Genomic DNA, 24,800 nt, shown 5'->3' on the forward strand with positions numbered 1-24,800 from the left:
ATGATCCTGACTTATCTGCTTAATTAAGCTTGAATTAAGTCCTGGCTTACCCATAACAAAAGGTATTTTTAATGGAAACACTGAAGTAAAACCTTCTAATCTTTCTTCAAGGGTGTATCCAATGAAAAGTTGAAGGAGAAATGTGGTTTTTACCTTTCCTGCTAAGTCACGGGTTATTTTCTGGGGTTTGCCAAAATCAGCTGAATCATGCAACTTATTACATCATGAGGATTGCTATACCAATCCCAAACCAGATTATAGTTTAGCAGTGCAATGCATGAATTTCTTCAGGGACTCAAAACCGTATTTTAATGCTGGTCAGATCAATGTGAGGTGAAGCACTTCCATGTGTTTCTTGATAGCCCCTTAAGTGGGAATGTTACCACCAGAAAAAGAATGTGATAAGGATCTGATAAGACACTTCCTGAAAATGCCTGTTTTCTGGTCAAATTTCCTACTTTACTTCTGCAATGCATCCCTTCCTGTTGTGATTACAAATATTATACAGCAAGAATCTCTTTTCCTTGTTGGTGGTTTGGGGAAGAGTGGGGGTTAATAGAGAGAACTGACCGTCAGTTTTCTCGGTTAAGAGTCTCTGGAACCAAATCCCATTTCACTAAGTCTTTAATGTAGTTAAAGCAGAGCTGGCTGGGGAATTCTGGGAGTTGAAGTCCTCCAGGTTTAAAGTGGCCAAGATTGGAGACCCCTGCTCTATGGTATATTCCAAATATGGCTTTTATGTCCCAGAAAAACCAATTTGCTACTGCGACTGGAAACAGAATGGGAAACAATTCAGTTGCTATATGCCTAAAAAATATCTCTGCAAAAATCAAATTAGACTCTTCTGTTGATGCCTCTTATCAAATTCATGGATTGCAGTTGCTGGTGATTACCTGAAGTTAAGGCTTTCTATGGCTAGTAGCTAGAATGACCATACATTACCGTGTTTCCCCAACAATAAGACCTCCCCAGATAATAAGCTCTCCCCCCAAAATAAGCCTTCCCTAAAAATATTTAAACACATGCACAGCCGGTCCCCGCCATTTCCTCTGGAAATCAGGTAAGACGGCAAGAGGAGCCTCGTCTTGCTCCACGCGCCCCAAAATAATAAGACCTCACTGAAAATAAGGCCAAGCGCTTATTTTGGGGTTAAAAAAAAATATAAGACAGGGCCTTATTTTCCAGGAAACACGGTATTTCCAGTAGAAGAGGAAACACAGCCCTTGATAAGAATTGATGGGAACATGAGCAGTAGGAGGACATTATGTCACTTGGTTGGTTTCTTCTAGGCTTCCATTTGGCCATTAAAGAACACAGAACTAGTCTAGAGTAGCCTTTGCTCTCATCCATTAAGGCTGCTCTTATGGTTTTTAGCGTGTATTGTCATCTCAGTTTAAATCAGGGGTCTCCAACCTTAGTAACTTTAAGGCTTGTGGATTTCAACTTCTAGAATTCCTCAGCCAGCTTTGCTGGCTGAGGAACTCTGGGAGTTGAAATCCACAAACCTTAAAGTTACTAAGGTTGGAGACCCCTGGTTTAAATCATATATTCTTGCCTTCATGTACTTATGCTTGTGAAGGCAGAACTTCAAGTACATCCTAACTTAATATGTAGAAAAGACTTCGTTCATAAGGAAAAATATCTTCCAAGTCAGTCATAAGAGGCAAAGATCTTATGTGAACACAGTAACTCTTCCCCCTCCCCACCCCCACATTTATAATATTCAAGGTGATGATAGGACACTGAGGAGCCACCAAGGGCTCCTCCTGCCCTCCCCAGTCTGAAAACTGGCTTAGTTTGTGACAGTAGGTGACTGGAAACAAGTAGGATGTGATGTGTTGCTGGTACAGTATGACTCAGAGAAACACTTTTACTCCAAAACTCTGCATGTAATTGTTGTGGTCCGCCAGCTGCCTGCAGAGCTGGCAACAGGGTCAAACAGTGATGAGGCTGAGGAAGAACGTGGGCCAGTCCTGAAGGTTGGGGAAAGCCCGGATGAGGGCTCTGCGTTGGAGGCAGAGGTGGGACCAGGGCCATCGGGGAGTGATGTGCAGACTCCAGAGCCTCCAGAGGCTGACAGTAGTGAGGCAGAGGAACAGGAGGAACCTGTTCCTAATGCACGCATGAGAAGAGCTGCCAGAAGGCAAGAGCAACTCAAGCAAAGAGGACGACTCGGGAGTAGGGCCAAGAGATGATTGGCTCCTCCCATAAGGCTTAAAAGAGCAGCAATGGCGTTTGAGCTCTTTGCTGGAAAACAACGTTGATAGCTTTGTCTTGTTGCATTTGTTTCATATTGGTGTCTTCTGAAGTTTTGCCGAGAAAGGCCTTTGGCAGTTTGCTTAATTGGACCAAGGTTGGTGATAGGACTGAGGAATTTGTGTTGGGAGGAATTTGCTTTAATTTAGTTGGACTACGCCGAGAATGAAATAATTCTTAGCTGTTCGAATAAAGTTTGTTTGTTTTTACACTGACTGAGTTTCCTACTACCTACTTGGGCCTGGGTCACAACAGTAATGGATAAAAAGCGAAGTCTATCTCAAAAGGTTTAATATAGTCAGGGCAAAAGTATTAGGAGGAGGCTGAGGAATCGTTTCCCAACTCTGCACTACTAACAATTGCAGAAGACTTCCTTTCACGAGATTCTTTCTTTCTCTTTCTTTCACAAGACTCTTTAGAAATTCTAGATCTGAGAATCAGTTTGGGCTAATGGCAGTTACGAAACTAACTTCATAAACTCTGGCTTGGTGGCAGGTGTTTTCTCATTGACGCCAGAATGCTCTTTATTTTCAACTCTGCCTACTAAAGGTGCTGAATTTCAGCACTGCGGGCAGGCAGACAGGGAGTGTTAATCACCTCACAAAAAGAGATTTGGGTTATCCATCCCCCTGAAGGCCTGGAGTGATGGTGGTTGCATGCTAACCTTTTAGTAAGATTTGGATGCTTTCTTGCCAATGGAGAATTTACCAGGAATGTAGCGATGTGAGACATGGAACTATCAATCCAAAATACCATCTATAGGATCTTTTCCCTACTCAATTACATCTGGCCCCAAGCTTTGAACTTACTAATTTGTAGTTTTTTTTCTTTTTCTTTTAAGAGATAAAGGTAAAGGTATCTAAGGGCTTGCCGCAAAGAAGAGGGAGTCAAGCTATTCTCCAAAGCACCAGAAGGCAGGGCAAGAAGCAACGGATGGAAACTAATCAAGGAGAGAAGCAACTTGAAACTAAGGAGAAATTTCCTGACAGAACAATTAGCCAGGGGAACAACTTGCCTCCAGAAGTTGTAAATGCTCCAACACTGGAGGTTTTAAAGAAAAGATTTCACAACTACTTCTCTGAAATGGTATAGGGCCATGATGGCAAACCTGTGGCATGTGGAGCCATATTGGTGGGCACGCAATCTTTGTCCTGGCACAGCTCTAGCATGTATGTGTGCACCGGCCAGCTGATTTTTGGGCCTTCTGGGCCCACCAGAAGTCAGGAAACAGGCTGTTTCCGGCCTCCAGAGGGCCTCAGGGGGGATGGGGAAAGGCCTGTTTTTCACCCTCCCCAGGCGCCAGAGGCTTTCTAGGAGCCTGGGGAGGGCAAAAACAGTGTTCCCCACCCCGCTGGAGGCCCTCCGGAGGCTGGAAACAGCCCATTTACTGACTTTCGGTGGGACCAGAAGGCTCTCCCTAGGCTCTGGTCCCACGGGCCATTTCCAGCCTCTGGAGGGCCTCCTGGGGGGTTGGGAAGGCCGTTTTCGCCCTCCCCAGGCTCCAAGAAAGCCTCTGGAGCCTGGGGAGGACAAAAAACTGGCCTACTGGGCCCACCATGCCATCACATGCCAAAAGCGGGGGGAGCATGGGGGGGTCACACATGCATGTGCAGGGGGTGGGGTGCATTGAATTATGGGTGTTGGCATGCATGTGTGTGAGCCCCCCACACTCCCCCCGCTTTTGGCACGTGACGGCAAACAGGTTAGCCATCACTGATATAGGGTTTCCTGCCTGAGCAGGGGGTTGGACCTCCAAGGCCCCTTCTAACTCAGTTATTCTGTTCTGTTAAAGTTTTCCCCTGTCCAGTCATGTCTGACTCTAGGGGACGATGCTCATCTCCTTTTCCGTAGCCGTGGCAGCTTCCATTGTCCGAAAACATTTCTGTGGTCCTGTGGCCAGCATGACTATACGCTGAGGCAAATGCAGTGCTGTTACCTTCCCATCAAAGTGGTACCTATTTATCTACTCACATTTTAGAATAGAATAGAATTTTTTATTGGCCAAGTGTGATTGGACACACAAGGAATTTGTCTTGGTGCATATGCTCTCAGTGTACATAAAAGAAAAGATACGTTCATCAAGGTACAACATTTACAACACAAATGATGGTCAATATATCAATATAAATCATAAGGATTGCCAGCAACAAAGTTACAGTCATAAGTGGAAAGAGATGGGTGATGGGAACGATGAGAAGATTAATAGTAGTGCAGATTTAGTAAATAATTTGACAGTGTTGAGGGAATTATTTGTTTAGCAGAGTGATGGCCTTCGGGAAAAAACTGTTCTTGTGTCTAGTTGTTCTGGTGTGCAGTGCTCTGTAGCATCATTATATAGCATCTCCTTTTCCGTAGCCGTGGCAGCCTCCATTGTCCGAAAACATTTCTGTGGTCCTGTGGCCAGCATGACTATACGCTGAGGCAAATGCAGTGCTGTTACCTTCCCATCAAAGTGGTACCTATTTATCTACTCGCATTTGCATGCTGTCTAACTGCTAGGCGGACAGGGACTGCGACAAGTAATGGGAGATCACTCTATTGCGCGATGCTCGGGTCTCGAACCCGAGCTGTCAGCTTTCCAAGCCCAGCGTCTTTAATCGCTGAGCCATCATGCCTGCCCTTAAGAATTTACAGTAAGAGAGACAATAACCCAAACTGGGTTATCAAAAAAAAAAATAAAGAGATAACAATAACCTAAATTGGCATTGTCCCTCCCAATCTCCATTTTGTGTCAAATGATTCCTAACGGCCACCTCAAAGATCTTTCATTGAGTAAAGCCTGTTTGCTAGTTTTTTTTAATTAAAAAAAAAACACACTGCTTCCAACTCTCAGCCTCTGTGCGTATTTCTATTACTGTTTTCCTTTCTTTGTTGCACGGAGAAACGTTTCACAATCTCACACCTGTGGTTACTTTAATCAGTCTGATTTGTCCTTCCGTTCCTTCCGCTGCAGATCCCGAGGGAAGAGCCTTGAGGGCTGCAGCTGGGCGACAAGAGTTCTGGATAGTCGTGCTTGGACTGTGACTTTCCCTTCAAAGTCAGCAAATCTTTGCTGGGGGAGGGGAAAACTTGTATTGTCTGCACTTGCAGATAAGCTCATATTGGATATGTTTGGGGATCTAGAATTTTTGGCTTATCCATGAGTATATTCAGTATCTGATTTTCCACGATAAAATGAGATTGTTCTGGTTCTCAACCTTTTAACCCCTGCTTGATTAAATGGCCTACTGCTCTATATTATATTGACCAAAAGTAAGGTTAATGGTAAAGATTCCCATCGCACATATGTGCTAATTGTTCCCAACTCTAGGGGGCGGTGCTCATCTCCGTTTCAAAGCCAAAGAGCCAGCGCTGTCTGAAGACGTCTCCGTGGTCATGTGGCCGGCATGACTCAACGCTAAAGGCGCACGGAACGCTGTTCCCTTCCCAGCAAAGGTGGTCCCTATTTTTTCTACTTGCATTTTTTATGTGCTTTCGAACTGCTAGGTTTGGCAGAAGCTGAGACAAGTCACGGGAGCTCACACCGTTACGCAGTGCTAGGGATTCAAACCACCAAACTGCTGACCTTTCGATCGACAAGCTCAGCGTCTTAGCTACTGGGACAAAAAAGATAAGTACAATTAAAGGAAACGAGAAGGGAAAAAATGTAAAGAATAGAGGAATACCGAAACGAAGCTGATGTAAAGAAAGAGTATATGTTTTATGTTAGTGTTTGTCATGTCTTGTTTTGTTTTGGTTTTCTTTTTTTTGTGAAAAAAATAAATTATTTTGAATGCTTCTCTTATTTCATTTCCTGTTCATTTCCCTTGGAGGCCAAAGTACCCGAAATATTGATAATGGGATCCTTCAGGTCCTGGCAGATCCTGATTAATGCAAATAAACTTTGCTGTTGAATTTGATGTTACTTTGTGGACCCAATCTTACGCTGCTGGATTTGACCTTTCAAGAACTACACTGTCTAGATTCTCACGGAACCACTCTTGCACAGATGTCTCTGCTTAATTCACATACTTTAATAAGGTTTCATCCTTCAGGAAGATAAATATCAAGATACCTAATGCAAGGTCTTTTCTGAGATGTCTCTAGATCTAAGGCAGGGCTTTGCCTCAAAGCTGCTCGTATTTACAGTTTCTTTTCAGGAAGGCACGCAGATATTTCCTGAAACGCAAACGGTGAACAGAGAATTAAAACACTCAGGAAATTTTCATACACAAGCGCAGGAGAGATCGTTTTAATCCTTCTCCGCCGAACTGACAAATTGCCCAATTGTTGCATATTTAGAGCAGTGGTAGAATTCAAATTTTTTTACTACCGGTTCTGTGGGTGTGGCTTGGTGGACGTGGCTTGGTGGGCATGGCAGGGAAAGGATACTGCAAAATCCCCATTCCCTCCCCACTCCTGGGGGAAGGATATTGCAAAATCTCCATTCCCACCCCACTCTGGAGCCAGCCAGAGGTGGTATTTGCCGGTTCTCCAAACTACTCAAAATTTCCGCTACCGGTTCGCCAGAACCTGTCAGAAACTGCTGGATTTCACCCCTGATTTAGAACAATGGAAGTGCAAAAGGCACTCATGGAAAGGCCAACGAAAGAGAAAGCAGAAGGAGCAAGAGATGCGTCCGGTTTCAAAGTACAGGTAGTTCTCGACTTACAATAGTTCATTTAGTGACTGTTCAAAGTTACAACAGCACCGAAAAAAGTAACATACAACTGTTTTTCACACTTATGATCATTGCAGCAAACTTAATGACGTGATCATAATTTGGACGCTTGGCAACTGATTCATATTTATGACGGTTGAAGTTTTACAGGGTCGTGTGAGCCTCTTGTGTGACCTTCCAACAAGCAAAATCCCCGGGGAAACCAGATTCAATTCACAACAGCGTCACTAATTTCACAACGGCAGCGACCCACTTAACAGCTGTGGCAAGAAAGGTCATCAAAATTCACTTAGCAAACATTTCACTTATCCGCCGAAAGTTTGGGCTCAGCGGTGGTTGTTAAGTCGAGGTCTACCTGTATCTGCATCTTGCATCTGGCCATGCAAAATGGTGCAGTGCTTGCTGGTGTAGGGCAGGGGTATCTCAAGCCCCCGGGGGGGCAGTTCTAGCCTATGGGGTACTTAGATTTGGCCTGTGGGGCTGCCCTGGAAACAGTGAAGGACCAGCCTGCAGTGCTTCTGCCAATGAAAATGGAGCTCGGGAGGCTGCATGTGGCTTTCCCAAGTTCCAGTTTCATTGGCAGAGGGTTGCAGGAGGCCCTGGCAGCCAAAAACGGAGCTCGGGAGCCCGTTTTCACTGGCAGAGCGCTCCAGCCACCAAAGGCGTCCCCAACACAAGTAACGTCAAGGTGGCCATGCCCACCCCGGCTCCACCCACCCGGCCCTCAGAGCAGGGATGAAATGCTCCCGGTTCTGACCAGATCTCGCGATCCAATAGTGACCGTGGCCAGTGGTTCGACGATCCGGTAGTGATCGCCAAACCACCGGCGCCACCCGCCACCCGGGTGTCATTGTTTCCTAGTTTTAACCAAGAAGTAATGTGTTTTTTTTTAACCTTCTGTGCTTGCGCAGAAGCTTTTGTGCATGCACAGAAAGTCTGCGCACACATGTGATGTGTGCGGTGGTGGTGGGGGACTTCTGAGCTGGTAAGGAAGGTAAGTAGATTTCACCCCTGTCCCAGAGGTCAAACACAACCCTAATGTGGCCCTCAATGAAACAAGTTTGACATGCCTGGTGCAGGGATTTTAGAAGGCAATTTTCCTTTTGCTTCTTAAGTGCCACATATTTTAGCTGGGGAAGTTGGGAGGGGATTGTTGTTGGAGCGGTAGAAAGTTAGTCATAACAGCATTCCGTATTCAAGGACATCCTGCGTCTGATGGAGACTGCCTGAAGATTGTATCCAACTGAGTGTGAAGAGTTGATTGGACAATGTGATGAACTTGTGGGTGTGGGGCAGGGCTGTGAACTGTCAACTGGGTGTGGAAAACCTGGAAGCTTTCAGATTCGGGTTTTCCCAGCTGTGCCAACATGACATCTCTAATAAATTGGAACTTTGAGGAACCTCAAGCCTCAGAGCTTTATTTCGTTGGGGGTGTTCCTTGGAACCCTGACAGTAAGTTTTCCCCACTGTGCCAAGGTTACCAACCTGAATTCAGGTTGGTGAATTCAGACAGGCTGTCAAGAGAGTTGTGGACAGGAGCAGCAGCTGCTAGGAGTTTTCAGGCACACTTGGACTTGCCAAGGCAGAAGGGCAGCTCTGGAGCAGGAACCAAGATGTTGCTGAAAATGGGATCATAATTCTCCGGTAGGACTTGAGGATTCTGTGCCATGATTCCCAGCACATGATTGCAGATTTCTTTGGAAATGTCGCCCCGCAAGTAGAAGAACATGGAAATGTGGTCGTCGCTGGAGAAACAAGATGAAAAAACAGGTCCCAGAAGGATAAGCGCGTTACATGTTTTTACACGCAGACATGAGAAAGACTTCAAAACCGACTTATTATCATGAAAGCTTGTATGGCAAGCTGTTCCACAGTGAGAGCAATCCACCAACGGAACAGAAGTTGCCTTCAGAAGTTGTGGGAGCTTTATCACTGGAAGCTTTCAAGAAGAGACTGGACTGCCATCTCTCAGAAAGAATGTAGGGCAGGGGTCTGCAAGGTTAAACACTCAAAGAGCCATTTGGACCTGTTTCCCACAGAAAAGAAAACACCGGGAGCCACAAAACCCTTCCCGTGGCTGACTATTCCTTGAGCGGCCACAAAACTAGCATATGCGGTTGAATTAAAACGTTCTGTTTTCTTCTGAAACTTTTCTTTTCTTGGATTTATCCATGATTGGCCTAGCAGGGGTTTATTATCGTTTGCTGGTGGGGTATCGCACGTTGGCGGTTGTGATGCATAATTTGAGTGACAGGGAGCTGCAGCAGAGAAATGAAAGAGCCACATGCAGCTCCAGAGCCGCACGTTGCTGACCTCTGGTGTAGGGTCTCCTGCTTGGGCGGGGTGTGTGGGTAGGATGGAGTAGCTGACCTACAACAGGGATGTCAAATTTAAGGCCCAGGGGCTAGATCTGGGGGTGTTACCTTCCCACCTATTTTTCTACTTGCATTTTTTGCGTGCTTTCGAACTGCTAGGTTGGCAGAAGCTGGGACAAGTAACGGGAGCTCACCCCATTATGTGGTGCTAGGAATTCGAACCGCTGAACTGCCGACCTTTCGATCGACAAGCTCAGCGTCTTAGCCACTGAGCCACCATGTCCCCAAGTACCATTACTGATGCCTAATTATGCCTATGGTCCTAGTAGATTCTGTCCTGAATATCTGGTGTTAAAAAGGACATTGTAGCAGTTTCTGGGCTTCTCGTTCAGTCCCCAAATGCAGATTTGATGCCAGAGGATGCTGCAATTAGAAGATGGAAGGTTGTCCTTTTTTTTTATTTTTTGCCACTTGGGCGTCCTACCTGATATCAGGATATTTTGACATGAATCCCAACACTTCCAGGCCAAGCATAGAAGGATCCTTGACACTGATGATCTGCTGCAGATCTGCAATGACTTTGAGGGACAGTTTGTCCTCCTCCAAGCCCTTGGAAGAAAAGAAGACCAGGTAGCTCAGAACCAATGCGTTCACTTACTTTCAGAATAGAGTCAAACCCAACGCTGCGACCTCATACCCGCAAAATAGAAGATTGAAAGTGATGTAGGGGAGAATTGCAAAAATGCAATCAAGGAAGACTGGCAACAGTTGGAATAGACCAGTGATGGCTAACAGTGAGTGCCCAAAGCGTGCATGTGCATGCAAATCCCCAAAATGCAATGCGTGCATGTCCCCCGTGCATGCCCCCCACCCTCGTGCAAGCACATGGGTGTGTACACATGCGCACACATCCCCGTGCATGCCCCCTGCCCCACACATGCGTTGTGCATCCCCATGCATCCCCCACACATGCACCCTGTGCATGTGTTCCGGGAGCCCTGCATGCACCCCAACCCCCCACATGCGTGTCAAAGACCTGAAGATCAGCTGGCCAGCAATAGTTTGCGTGCCCATAGAGAGGGCTCTGTGTGCCACCTCTGGCACGGATGCCATAGGTACCCCACCACTGGCATAAACCAAAAGAAACTACAGCAAGGTTTCCATCCTATAAAAACAGTCAACCGGAAATAAAAATCGCACATATTTATTTCTATTTATTTAATCATCAACTAAACAAACGTTCAGATATATTTGGAATCACAAATGTTACTTCTAGTTGACTGTTTTTATAGCATGGATATTTTATTGTAGTTTCTTTCGGTTTATGCCAACGGCTGCCAGTCTTCCTTGATTGCAGTGGCTACAAATCTTCCTTTTTAATTTTTTTTTTTTTTTTTTGCAATTCTCCCCCTACACCACTTCTGTTTTGCGGCTATGGGATTGCAGTGTTGAGTTTTAGTCTATTTTTAAAAGGGCACAATTACCGTATTTTTCGGAGTATAAGACGCACCTTTTTTCCCAAAAAAAGAGGGTAAAAAACTTAAAACCTATTTATTCCGTATGGCTGGACTGGCCTGATTTTAAATTTTAAATTTTAATTGAATTTTGATGGGTTTTAAATTTTCTGTAATTTTATGGGGTGTAATGTTATTTTAAATTTTCTGGCAAATTTGAATCAGTTTTTTAAGGGTTGTTTTAATTATTGTGTATGTTTCTGTTTGTATTTTATTTGCCTGTTCACCGCCCTGAGTCCTTCGGGAGAAGGGCAGTATACAAATTAAAACATTATTATTATTATTATTATTATTATTATTATTATTATTATTATTATTATTATTATTATTATTATTATTATTATTATTATTATTATTATTATTATTATTATTATTATACTCTGAATGTAGCCCCACCCAGCTTTTCAAACGGAGGTTTCAGAGGCTGAAAAAAGCATCAAAAACGAAGCTTCAGAAAAGAAGCCCCCAAACAGAGCTTCAGAAAAAAAGCCTCCATACAGAGCTTCACAGGCTTTTTTCCTGAAGCTGTTTTGGAGGTTTTCAGAGGCAGAAAAAAAAGCAAAAGTAGGTATTCCGGGAGGCCAATCCACCTGCCAATCAGCTTTTGTCTTATTTTCCTCCCCAAAAACTAAGGTGCATCTTATACTCTGAAAAATACAGTAATCCATGCAGAACTGAACCAAGAAAATCCTTCTGCTTATTGTCTCTCAGGTTGTAGGCGTCGTTTTCTCTTACTTTTGTTTGGGCCAAATTAGTCTGTCTTTCCCCAGAAATTCCTGCCCCCTTTTTTGCAGCATTTCTACCCAGGTCTGGAGAGTTGGCTTTCCGCCCTCCTCTTTCTCACCAAGGCGCAGAAGAGTTCCTTCAGCTGAGAGGAATCCTGCAGCATCCTTGTGGACATCTTGGTCCTCTCCTCAGCTGTTCGACACATCATCCGTTTCTGCAAGAGGGACTTCACATACTGGCTCATGACCAGGTGCTCAGCTTCTGACAGCAGGTACTGAGTGGGCATTATAGGAGAAAGGAAAAAAGAGGTGTGGTGTTTTTTTTTTTTGATATGGCCGAAATCCAATTTGTGAGTATGTGCCCTCGTTAACTAACCTGGATTGTGTCTGAACTGAAACTTAGGAAACGCTGCTTTATGGTCAATGATTTGTATGAAAAAGATTCTGTCTTCACTCTTGGCATTTCCAGATAGGACTGTTGTGTCTCGCCAGCGGATCTGGCAGCAGATTCGGACAGTGAGGAGGTTGGGGAGGAACATGGGCCAGTCCTGGAGTCTGGGAAAGGCTCTGATGAGGGCTCTGCGTCAGAGGCAGAGAGGGGGCCAGAGCCGTATGCTAGTTATCAACTGCCTTTGCAGTCAGACATCGGTGAGGCAGATGAACAGCTGGAGCCTGTTCCCAGAGTGCGCATGCACAAAGTTGCTGAATGAAGAGAACAGCTAAAGAACAAGGATTGACTTGGGAATAAGGCCAAAGGTGGACAATGAATGGCACAGCTGATTGTCGGAAATACCAGTTCGGACCAACCAGTAGTTGTTTTTTTTTACTACCGGTTTGCTGAACCGGTAGATTTTATCACTACTGGTTCGCCTGGTTCGCCCGGTTCGTTCGAACTAGTATGAACTGGTAGGATTTCACCACTGGTTGTAAAGCACTGTAAAGTGGTATATAAGTGCTGTTGCTATTGCTATTTGTCTCTTGTTATGCTAACAGACTGATCTTCTGTCAGGCTTGTGATGATCTCAGGATGATGCTCACCCTGGGCTTTCAGTAGTGGATAGATCTTCCCCATCCCCACCACTGATGTCCCCAGTGGTGGCAGGATCTTACCATGCTGACAGGTTTGTGAGTTCTGCTGAAATCTTCCGCATGCTTTTCAATCACCTCGCAGATGTTGTTCGTCAGCTGACAATCATCCAGCAGCCACTGGCGGGAAGGCAACTGGGCAAAGTGTGGCTGGAACAGACCGCAAGAGAAACGAAGTCTGTCAGAGTTTGCAGCACATCCGACCAGCACACAACTAAATGAACTTCAGCAGGATTCAGCATACAATATCAGGAATACAGAAGCAATATTCCTAGAAGCAAGTCATTACAGAGTAGAGAGATACAGAGGCGAATATATTGTACAGAGGCAACATTTAGAGAGGCCAAACCAATTCTTATATACAATTCAGCAAGTCTAAGCCACGCCCAGTCTCCAAACTGTCTCTTATGGCCCTTACAAACAAATAATATGGAGGCCAGAAACAGGCCTGTTTCCCCCTGAACTTCTGGTAGGCCCATTTTTTGCCCTCCCCGAGCCTCCACATGTGCCCTGCACTTACCTGCATCCAAAACGGGCCACATGGGGACTCCTGGGAGGGGTGGGGTGGGGTTAGCGGGGCCAGCCAGGAGTGGGATTTGGGGGTTCTCAGAACCCCTGCGAATCCCCAGCAGCCCCAGTCCTGCATTATAGCATACATGGGAATTACTGGATGAGCTGTTTATATCAATATCTAGTGAAATACAGCTTTTGACCATTGGTTACTTTCATAGAGGCTCTATATATGCTATATAGAGTGTAGCTCTCGCTTCTGAAGTGGTGGTGTGTATTTTGCACAAGGCAGCTTTGAATCTGCTATGTTTTCCAACGGTTGTGCCAGATGTGTAGTTAAAACCTGGTACAGGCTGCAAGCTGAATCGTTTGATCATGGCATATCGAATGACCGCTATCCGTTAGGTTGTCCAAGCATCCTAAGCCAGAACCAAACCTGACACTGTGTGTGATCCTGAATGGGGAATACCTTCAAGTCAGCCAGCATCTCCTCTAGTAGAAGTTGGCATGCCTTCTTCTGCATTTTCTCTAACGCCGTGTGTAGAGATGGTAGCATCCTGGCAGGCTCTTCAGGGGGCAGTCCATTAGCACACAAGGCTGAGATGGAGGAGCTGCCAGCAAAGAGGAGAGAAATAATTAAGAAGGAGCTTTTGGGCTGGTGGCTAAGAAGATGAAGACAACAGGCCTGGAGAGAGAGAGAAAGAGAGAGAGAGAGAGAGAGAGAGAGAGAGAGAAGTACCGAGTACCAGAAACAGTCTTCGGGAATACCTGAGAGCCAAGCAGTTGTTGACAGTGGACAGCAATCTCGCTGTGTAGTACTTAGATGCCATGGGCTCTTGATGATGTGCTTTGCAAAATTCCACTAATTTCTCATACAGGCTGCAGGAAGGAAAGATACACTTATCACAAGCGGCCTTGCTCGCCCAGGAGCCTTTGCTGAGGTTACAGGGGGGAATGAAATGATCCATGCGGTCACCATACTTCCAGCTTGCAAGACAACCCCTTTTCCCCCACATGGATGTACAACCCCCAATAAGCTGATGTAATGGTCGACAGGACCAAGATGGATGCAATTACGAACCAATAATTTTCAGAAATGAATTGTCAACTTGATTCCCCTCAGTTGTGGCTACAGGTTGGATCTTTGGGTGTTGAGGTTATAGTGGCAGGACATCCTGTTTTTTGGAATTAATTGGCATACAAGACAAAACTGACCTGCCCAAAAAGGCCTCCAACTCTCCCAAAGCCATTTCAAGAACTTTCTGCTGGAAAATATCAGAAATGAGAGATACCACTCTAATGTTTTCATCAAGCATCTGAAATATTTAATGGGAGAGAGAGAGAGAGAGAGAGGAACAGATGGGGAAATCAAACTCATGATTTGGCTTCTACAATTAAAAATATCTTCTTTGTTGAGTTAGCTACCGTATTTTTTGGAGTATAAGACGCACCTAAGTTTTTGGGGAGGAAAATAAGAAAAAAGCTGATTGTCAGGAGGATTGGCCTCCCAGAATACCCCCAACCAGCTGTTCGCAGAGGTGAATTTTAGCAACAGATTCATTGGTTGTGAGCTCTGCGCCTTGCTTTTTTTTCTGCCTCTGAAACTTTTGAAATGGAATTTCAGAAAAAACTTTTTTTTCTGCCTCTGAAAGCCTCCGAAACAGAGCTTCAGAAAAAAAAAAAGCCTCTGAAGCTTTGTTGCTGAGGCTTTTTTTCTGAAGTTCTGTTTGGAGGCTTTTTTTTCTGAAGCTTTGTTGCTGAGGCTTTTTTTCTGAAGTTCTGTTTGGGGGCTTTTTTTCTGAAGCTTCATTGTTGAGGCTTTTTTTCTGAAGCTCTGTTTGTGGGCTTTTTTTCTAAAGCTTCGTTTCTGATGCTTTTTTTTCAGCCTCTGAAATCTCCGTTTGCGAAGCTGGGCGGGACTACATTCAGAGTATAAGACGCACCCAGATTTTCACCCTCTTTTTTTGAGGGGGGGGGGAAAGGTGCATCTTATACTCTGAAAAATACGGTAAGTCTTTTCTCCTTGCCTCCCCAATTCCTCCTAACCTTCATGGCAATGGTAGGCAAAGTGGTCTGGAAGAAGCCTTGATAGTCAGATTCGGGTTCTTTTCCACAAAGCCATTCCTCAAACTCCATTTCTAGAGCCTTCTGCATCCATTCTGCAATGCTAGCCTAGGGGAAGGAAACAAAATGGGATCCAGGTAATCCTGAGCCCTTCGAAATGAACTCAGGGGCTGGCTCTTTTAGAAGTTCCCACCTGCTCCGATTCACAGGTGTCTCACTTGGTCTGCTTAAACCCACTCGAAACATAAACAGGGTGGTGGCTTGGCTTGGCTGCAACCTTTCCATCTCCTGTTTTCTGTTCTCTCTATTGCAGCAGAACATAGAACAACAGAGTTGAAAGGGACCTTGGAGCAGGGGTGAAATCCAGCAGGTTCTGACAGGTTCTGGAGAACCGGCAGCGGAAATTTTGAGCAGTTCGGAGAACCGGCAAATACCATTTCTGGCTGGCCCCAGAGTGGGGTGGGAATGAAGATTTTCCAATATCCTTCCTCCAGAACTGGAGAAGGAATGGGGGCCGGAATAGCTCAGGCTGTTAGAGCCTGTTATTAGAACACAGGAGCCTGCAATTACTGCAGGTTCAAGCCCGGCCCAAGGTTGACTCAGCCTTCCATCCTTTATAAGGTAGGTAAAATGAGGACCCAGATTGTTGGGGGGGCAATAAGTTGACTTTGTAAAAATATACAAATAGAATGAGACTATTGCCTTATACACTGTAAGCCGCCCTGAGTCTTCGGAGAAGGGCGGGATATAAATGTAAACAAAAATAAAATAAAATTTGCAGTATCTTTCCCCTGGAGTGGGGTGGGAATGGAGATTTTGCAGTATCCTTCACCTGCCACGCCCACCAAGCCACGCCCACCAAGCCACACCCACAGAACCAGTAGTAAAAAAATTTTTGAAGCCCACTACTGATCCAGACCTCCTTCCACGCCCACAGATAATTGGATTGTCCAAATCCTGACCCTGGTCTTCTAACTCACCTGTACTTTCCCCAGATAAGACTCTTCCAGGGAGCCTATTGCATCTGCTGGAAGCAGAGCACCTAAGGTTGAGATGTCCACTTCAGGAAGCAGATCTGGGTGAGCCATCATTTCAGAACTGTTTAAAAAAAAAAAGAGGGGGAGGGGGAGAAAGTCAGGATCAAAATGCAAAGAAAATGTGGGCGTGGTAGGGGAAGGATACTGCAAAATCCCCATTTCCTCCCAATCAGCTGGGACTTGGGAGGTAGAGAATAGATGGGGGGCGGGGCCAGTCAGAATTTTTACTACCGGTTCTCCGAACTACTCAACATTTCCGCTACTGGTTCTCCAGAACTGGTCAGAACCTGCTGAAACCCACCTCTGAGTGATGGCGAACCTTTTCGGCCCGAAGAGGTTGTAAAAAAAATTCTTTTAAAAGGCTCTGACGATCCCAGCTGAGTTGCCTGATCGTCAGAGCCTTTTAAAAGCATTTTTTATAACCTCTTCGGTCAAAGAGGTTGTAGAAAAAATGCTTTGAAAAGGCTCTGACGATCCCAGCTGATCATCAGAGGCTTTTTTTTTTTACTTTTAAAAGCATTTAAAAGTAATGCATTTAAAAAATGCTTTTAAGAGGCTCTGACGATCCCAGCAATCATCAGAGGGTTTTTTTTTTTACTTTTAAAAGCATTTTTTCGGCCGAAGAAAAAATACTTTTAAAAGTAAAAAAAAACCAAACCTGTGATGATCATGCGGCTCAGATGGGCATGGGCGGGGAGGGGGGCAGGGATTTTTGCTACCGGTTCTCCGAACCACCCGCCGCCATCACTACCAGATCGGGCGATGTGGTCCGAACCGGGAGCCTTTCACCCCTGCCTCACAGCCTTCAGCACCCACTAGCAACGGCACCCACCTTGGGTAGACATGGATTGCCCAGTGGAGGAGAGCAAAGATCTCTTGTTTGTCTAGGTCCCAGGTAAGAATACCATGCAGGTGATGGGTTAGGCCTTGATGGAACATGGTGGCGAAGGCCATGAGGATGTTGTAATGAGGAGGGCAGCACTGGACCATCAAATCTTTCACAATGCGTAACTCAGCTAGGATGCTATTCTGCAAGCATGCCAAGTGGCCACTGAGCCCCTGGCCTTGAGTCTTGTTCGGCTCAGCCTGGAAATAGGAAGCAACGACAGTGTCTTGAATGACTTGGAAGAATTTCCTTCTCCAACGTTTTGGGCGTCCTGGTGGGAGGAAGCCGTGAGGTTGGGATCTCAGCAGCACAATGGCATCTATATTTTCCTCCCTCTCGATGATCCGTACGGCCGACACAAAAAGGGATGGGTCCTCCGATACCAGTTTTGTGGCATGGGCAACTGTGCGCCATAGATGCTGGGCCAAGGCATTGTTCAGTTCCAGGAGACCCCCGAAGTAAGATTCAACGCTGGTCCGATTTGTGGGGCTGAGCAGGTTGCGGTTATGCACATGAGACAGGATGCTATCCCGCAAACTCTCCAGGTCCATAAGCCCTAGATGAGCTTTCAAGAAGTTCTGGCTTTGTAAGAGATCGAAGCCTTCCGAAATGAGCTGAGGTACTGCAGGGAGAAGAGAAAAGGAGGGGCAGGGATTGAGTTTAAGTTTTCCAAATTGAAACTTCTAAAAGGAAAGGAAATAACGACTAGATTGAACAGTGGTTGGTATACTGAGCAGAGGGAAAACGTGCATATTTTCCTCAATCCCTTACAATAGAGGTGACCAACCTTGGCAGCTTTAAGACCTGTGGACTTCCTCTCCCAGAATTCTGGGAGATGGAAATCCACAGGTCTTAAAGCTGCCAAGATTGGACACCCCTGCCTTAAAAGAAAAATGGGATGAACAATAAATCATCCCATCGATTAAAGAAAAGTCACAAACACAGTAATTAGCCATTCCATTAGCTTGGCCACCAATTGTTGATTTCATGCCCCCTCCTTCCATTCCCCAGTTTTTAACTGTGATGTTTCCCACAAAACTTACGGGACCGCCTGGGTTACCTCATGCCTCCCACCATCCCGTACGCTCTCACAGAGAGGGACTTCTCAGGGTGCCGTCCGCCAAACAATGTCGGCTGGCGGCCCCCAGGGGAAGATCCTTCTCTGTGGGGCTCCGACTCTTTGGAATGAACTTCCCCCTGGTTTACGCCAAATACCTGACCTTCGGACCTTTCGCCGCGAATTGAAAACATATTTGTTTATTCGCGCGGGGCTAGCTTAAGCTTTTAAAATGTTTAGTTTTTAAATTTTAAATTCTATTTATGTTTTAAATTGGGGTTTTTAGATTTTATATATTTTAATTTCTCGGCCAATTGTGTAATAAGTTTCTTAATTTAGTTTTTTAAATTGTATATTGTGTATGTTTTTTAGCCTGGTTGTACACCGCCCTGAGTCCTTTGGGAGAAGGGCGGTCTAGAAATTCAATAAATAATAATAATAATAACAACAACAACAACAACAACAACAACAACAACAACAACAATAATAATAATAATAATAATAATAATAATAATAATAATAATAATAATAATAATAATAATAATAATAATAATAAAAAAATATTGTATTTTCTTCATGGCAGGCAGAATTTCTTTTTGTAAATTATTATTTTTTTAAAAAAAATCAGCCTACAGTTAAGTTGGCCCTTTAATTTCATGTTAGATTTCCACCTTTTTCGACATCTTGATATAAAAACAGCATATAAACATTGGGCTCCAGTAGGAAATTCATCCTTATACTTTCATAATTGTACTTAAATTTGCACTGATCAAGACAGCAATAAATAATAAGAAAGAAGAAGAAAAATCAGAAACCGTGGTGGTGTGAAAATTACTCCGATGTAATAAGGTGTATATAAACTTCTATTCCTGGTTTTGGGGCAAGCATTTAAAATATGCACCTGCAAAATTTTGGAGGCTTAAATTTGGTCTTTGAATCAAGAGCATCACTCCAGAAGATTGTTGGGGCCAAAAGAAGAATAAAATGTCATGTTACTGACATTTAATTGAAACTGAAGTAATAATAACATTTAGTTAGTAAGACTATTGGAAATTCTGGGCTTGGACAATCTGGAACTGCGCCGCCTGTGCACAAAATTGTCTGCTTCTTACCTAACGATGACTTCTTCCGCTTCAACCGCAATAATACACGGGCAAACAATCAATACAAACTCAAGGTAAACCGCTCCAGCCTCGATTGCAGAAAATACGACTTCAGCAGCAGAGTGGTCAACGCCTAGGATGCACTACCCGACTCCGTTGTTACATCCTCAAACCCCCACAGCTTCAACCTCAAACTGTCTACCGTGGACCTCACCCCATTCCTAAGAGGTCCCTAAAGGGACACGGTGGCTCAGGGGCTAGGACATTGAGCTTGTTGATCGAAAGGTCGGCAGCTCAGCGGTTCGAATCCCTAGTGCTGCTGTGTAACGGGGTGAGCTCTTGTTACTTGTCCTAGCTTCTGCCAACCTAGCAGTTCGAAAGCACATAAAAATGCAAGTAAAAAAAATAGGGTGTCTAGTCATGCCAGCCACATGACCACGGAGACCTCTTCGGACAGCGCTGGCTCTTCGGCTTTGAAACGTTGCCCCTAGAGTCGGCAATGACTAGCACGTATGTGCGAGGGGAACTGTCGTGTCCCACTCCTCCGCTGACGGCCGGGTCAGGGAAATCCGAATCAGACTTGCCTCTGCAGCTCTGCCCAAAGTCCTAGCAAAGTCCTCAGAGCAGGCAGGAGACCAGTAAGTGACTTCAGCAAGATAAGTTTGACTTTTGCCTGACTCAGAGACTGCCAGAAAGTAGATCCTTTATATAGGCCATGGGGTGTGGCTCCATGACTCAGCACTCATTAAGGCCTGCCCCTCCCTTCCCTCTGTTGCCTCCGCCTATCCAATCTTCTGATGCGAGGATTACTCCAATCAGCTGTTGGGAATAAACCCTCCTCAGGCTCACCTGCTGTGGAGGAGGGAGGGTCTAGCTGCTCCGTTTGCCTGGGCATGGAGTCAGGGCTGGCGCCGGGAGATTCTCCTTCTTCTGCAGTTTGTGTGGGCATGGAGCCAGGACTTGGGCCGGGAGGCATACATTCCTCAGTGTTCGGGAGCAGGTAAGAAGGCCCTGGCTGCTCTGAGGGCGGGCAAGACACAACAGGAACCTTTACCTTTACCTTTAAGGGGGCCTGCATAAGCGCACCAACATGCCTACCGTCCCTGTCTTACTCTCCCAATTTATCTGTACTTCCTTCCTTTGTTTATGTTTATACCTATACCTGCTCCTTTCTACATGTTTGACAAATAACTAAATAAATAAATATTCTTTAACATTTCCCCCTTTCTGAGACAAATATATACATAATTCAGTGACTCTATGTGAAAGAAATTAAATCTAAGGTTTTCGTGGGAGCTGGGAAGAGACTCAGAGTGTTATGCTTCTGGGTTAAAGTTTCTCCATCTGTGGGCGTCTGCCGTAAAATTTTGCAATGGGTTTCGGAATGCCACAGCAAGACGGTGGGGTGTCCCGCAGTGCGCAAGTCACCTGAGAAGAGCTGAGGCAACATCTGGACCACTGCCTCCAGCTGGTCATGTTTTGTGGCCAGTTCTCGTAGGTCCTGTAAGCTCCGAAAAGAATCAATGCATGATGTGAGATCCTTCTGAATGCTCCCCAGTTCTTCTTCCACATGTTGGACGTCGGTCAGGGCAGAACGCAGTTGCTCCAGGCCCGTGTTCATGCCTTCCAGGTAGGATTGAGCAGTGGACTGGAGGCAAAGCCAGAAGTAAGTCATTACAGGGAGTCCTTGGCTTACAACAGTTCATTTTGTGACCGTTCAAAGTTACAACGGCACTGAAAAAATTGACTTGTGGCCAGTGGTGAAATGTAAAATTTGTTACTACCGGTTCCAATCCGGGGGAAGGATACTGCAAAATCCCCATTTCTTCCCAATCAGCTGGGACTTGGGAGGCAGAGAATAGTCAGAATTTTTACTACCGGTTCTCTGAACTACTCAGAATTTCTGCTATCGGTTCTCCAGACCTGGTCAGAACCTGCTGAAACCCACCTCTGTCTTCTTCCAATACTCTTGGTCCACGATTCTGTAAATACCCCAATCTAGCAACTACCAACTCAGAAAACAATCAAAGAGTAAACAACAGCCTAATCAAGAAACTACCAAGGATAGCGGGGCAACATTGGCAGGATAAGCTAGTTGTACAGTATATGAACAGAGAGCAAACCCCACTCCCTTCTACCACTGATGATGTTACCTAGTTGGGTAATAAAACATCTGCAGGAAAACATTGAAGCTCAGAGAACACCAAAATCCCCACCAGGGGTACTATTCAGCAGGTTCTGGAGAACCGGTAGCGGAAATTTTGAGTAGTTCGGAGAACCGGTAAATACCACCTCTGGCTGGCCCAAGAGTGGGGTGGGAATAGAGATTTTGCAATATCCTTCCCCCAGGAGTGGAGAGGGAATGGGGATTTTGCAGTATCCTTCCCCTGGAGTAGGGTGGGAATGGAGATTTTTCAGCATCCTTCCCCTGGAGTGGGGTGAGAATGGGGATTTTTCAATATCCTTCCCCCAGGAGTGGGGAGGGAATGGAGATTTTGCAGTATCCTTCCCCTGGAGTGGGGTGGGAATGGAGATTTTACAATATCCTTCCTCCCAGGAGTGGGGAGGAAATGGGGATTTTGCAGTATCCTTCCCCTGCCACGCCCACCAAGCCACGCCCACCGAACCGGTAGTAAAAAAAATATTGAATTCCACCAGTGATCCCCACAGTCCACTTCCTCCTCCTCTGCACAAACCCTGATGATGTTACCTCGTTGGGTAATGAAACATCTGCAAGAAAAGAAGCAAGCTCAGAGAGCACCAAGGACCTCGTGGTTTTATGAAATTACCCTGCCACGCTTACCTACCTTTATGCGGGATTCGATGAACCTGTTACGCTGCACCTCCCGAATCTGGTACTGCGGAAGACTATCCAGCTTGTCTGGTTGGTAAAACACCCCAGATGCCCACTTCAAGGCGGCCCCTCTTGCCAGCTTCTCTGCTTTTTCCAATTCTGGCCATTCTCCCACTAAGGCAACAACAATGAAAGGAAGTAAAAATTCCAGGCAGTGGAATGCTTCCTCTAAGGATGCAGAGAAGGAAACGGGAAATGAATGCATAACTTGGCAGCTGGTGGTATAACTATTACACAAAGTTATAAAGCATAACTTTGCTCTGGGTTCCCCAGACTTGAAAGACCCTTCGGGGTGTGTGTGTGTTCCTTGCTACACAGAGGAGGTTGGGTTCTTAGGGGGCTTTGAGGGAGAAGAAAGTGATTGTAGAATTGAAGCTATTCCCACTGTGGCAGTGCTGGAATTCACACTTTTTTTTACTCCCGGTTCTGTGGGTGTGGCTTGGTGGGCGTGGCAGGGGAAGGATACTGCAAAATCCCCATTCCCTCCCCAGGGGGAATGATACTGCAAAATCTCTATTCCCTCTCCACTCCAGGGGAAGGATACTGCAAAATCTCCATTCCCACCACACTCTGGGGCCAGCCAGAAGTGGTATTTGCCAGTTCTCCGAACTACTCAAAATTTCCGCTACTGGTTCTCCAGAACCTGTCAGAAACTCCATGGCACAGGACCGGGTTATTTACGGGACTGCCTGCTGCCACCGATAGCCTCCCACCGACCTGTGCGCTCTCACAGAGAGGGTCTCCTCAGGGTGCCGTCAGCCAAACAATGCTGGCTGGCGACCCCCGGGGGAGAGCCTTCTCTGTGGGGGAACCCACCATCTGGAACGAGCTTCCTCTGGGGTTACGACTGCCACCCGACCTCCGGACCTTCCGTCGCGAGCTCAATACTTTTTTATTTCACCGTGCAGGGTTGGCCTAAGATACTATTGTTTTAATATGGGGGTCTATCACTGTTTTTTTAGCATAACTTTTAATTGATACTAGACAAAGTATCAATTGAATTAGATTTTTATACTGTTTTTAAGTTTGTTTATAAATATTGTTTTATGTTGGCTGTAAACCGCCCTGAGTCCTTCGGGAGAAGGGCGGTATAGAAATTTAATAAATGAAATGAAATGAAATGAAATGAATTTCACCCCTGCGCTGTGATAGGAAGGCCCCGAAAATGCAGCCTCCCTCCCAAAACCAGTCAGCCAAGTTGGTCCCAAAAAGAAGAATGAAACGAAAGACCTTTTTTCAATACATCTGGGATGACACGCCCTGATCAAGACCTGCTCAGGCTGAGCTGTCCCTAAAAAACCCAACATTTTAAAAAGCGAGAGATCATGGAGGAGATTTGTGGAACGCCGCCAAATTAAAGTAGGTTGAACTTTCTCTTTTCCAATATCAACCCGATTCCAGTTTTGGGGCCTGCCTCCAACCACAAAGTTTGGGAATTGAGCTCCTGCGTCCCCCTGTATGGAATAAAATGACCCTTTGGCTTCCAGTGCAGTGGTGGGTTTCAATTTTTTTTTTACTACCGGTTCTGTGGGTGTGGCTTGGTGGGCGTGGCTTGGTGGGCGTGGCAGGGGAAGGATACTGTAAAAATCTCCATTCCCTCCCCACCCCAGGGGAAGGTTACTGCAAAATCCCCATTTCCTCCCCACTCCAGGGGAAGGATACTGCAAAATCCCCTTTTCCTCCCGATCAGCTGGGACTCAGGAGGCAGAGAATAGATGGGAGTAGGGCCAGTCAGAATTTTTACTACTGGTTCTCTGAACTACTCAAAATTTCCACTACCGGTTCTCCAGAACTGGTCAGAACCTGCTGAAACCCACCTCTGTTCCCGTGCTGAGGAAAATGTGAAAGGGAGAAAGAGACAGAAGTGGGTGACGGGCATATTGGGGCTGCTGCTTGGTAGAAAGGGTTACATATCCCATGCTGCCCCTAAAAAAGAAAAATAAATCCCCCCACCTTCATTTCTCAATGGTTACCTTCGGGACGGGTGGAACTACTCTCCTCAGCAGACATCCCCATGATTCCAGTGGCAGCAGGATTCCCCGGTTCAAAGCTTAGGACTGGACAGGGGCCGAGCGGAGGAAGCTGAGCATTTCCGTCAGTTAATACTCCTCTCACAGGCTCCTGGGGAGGAGGGGGGGTTTTGCTCTGAAACACTGAAGCCAAAACACTCAGGATGTTGGAATAGGAAGGCGGGGAAAACAGCAAATCTACCGGTCAGTTTCCTTTCTTTGGGAATGCAGATGAAACAGCACAAAATGTAGCTCGGCGCATCAATGCTGCTGCTGGCTTTTTCTTTTTTTGACCACAGCAAGAATCCACGATCCAGAGAGCTTTCTGATTTGCTCTGCCTGTAGATGCAAGTTTCTTGGTGAAGGTTTTGCTTTATATTTCTAAACATTCAAGTCAACTAACGCATTACTCGAGAGACTTGTGGGTTGGGACGACGGCAATTCCGGAGCTGAGCTAATGCATCAATAGGGGGGGAAAATGTGTAGATTTCCTCGAAAGGTGCTTTTTCAAAAAAAAAAAAAAAAAGGCAACGGGGCTGTTGTTGTTTTTTTTCCTGGAGGAAGAAAAAGAAGATGACATTTTGCTCCTCATCCAAGAAGCTTCATCAGTATGGACCAGAAGGTTCAAATGATGAATCTTTGAGTCTGTCATTTGTACCGCTATTATGTATTATTCTATTCTATTCTATTCTGTTCTGTTCTGTTCTGTTCTGTTCTGTTCTGT

At 45.5% G+C, this 24,800-nt stretch overlaps 1 protein-coding gene across 3 annotated transcripts; it reads right to left on the bottom strand.

Moving 5' to 3' along the window:
- Positions 1-4,152: 4,152 nt before the first annotated feature.
- Positions 4,153-24,162, bottom strand: EXOC3L1 (exocyst complex component 3 like 1). 3 transcript variants are annotated; one of them, XM_058155505.1, is made up of 14 exons: positions 24,041-24,158; positions 22,021-22,181; positions 20,642-20,861; positions 17,000-17,675; positions 16,111-16,228; positions 15,113-15,238; positions 14,282-14,382; positions 13,835-13,945; positions 13,536-13,677; positions 12,581-12,706; positions 11,590-11,745; positions 9,716-9,840; positions 8,495-8,661; positions 4,154-6,414 (listed from the first exon to the last, which is right to left on the bottom strand). In XM_058155505.1, exons 1-14 carry the CDS (start codon positions 24,081-24,083, stop codon positions 6,392-6,394), a joined length of 2,295 nt encoding a protein of 764 aa, XP_058011488.1. In that variant the 5' UTR covers positions 24,084-24,158; the 3' UTR covers positions 4,154-6,391. The 3 variants fall into 3 exon arrangements, with proteins under 3 accessions (XP_058011490.1, XP_058011489.1, XP_058011488.1); XM_058155507.1 differs by lacking the exon at positions 22,021-22,181 and having other exon boundaries at positions 4,153-6,414; positions 24,041-24,162; XM_058155506.1 differs by lacking the exon at positions 8,495-8,661 and having other exon boundaries at positions 4,153-6,414.
- Positions 24,163-24,800: the final 638 nt, after the last annotated feature.

The sequence above is a fragment of the Ahaetulla prasina genome, chromosome 12, assembly GCF_028640845.1.
Source record: "Ahaetulla prasina isolate Xishuangbanna chromosome 12, ASM2864084v1, whole genome shotgun sequence".
NCBI classification, from domain to species: Eukaryota; Metazoa; Chordata; class Lepidosauria; order Squamata; family Colubridae; genus Ahaetulla; species Ahaetulla prasina.

Excerpts from the sequence above, each read along its gene's own strand:
- EXOC3L1 (XM_058155505.1), bottom strand. The coding sequence starts at position 24,083 with ATGGGGATGTCTGCTGAGGAGAGTAGTTCCACCCGTCCCGAAG. Across the intron at positions 17,676-20,641 it reads GTTGCCTCAGCTCTTCTCAG|TACCTCAGCTCATTTCGGAA; the intron begins GTGACTTGCGCA and ends TTCTCCCTGCAG. Across the intron at positions 9,841-11,589 it reads AGGAACTCTTCTGCGCCTTG|GGCTTGGAGGAGGACAAACT; the intron begins GTGAGAAAGAGG and ends TTTTCTTCCAAG.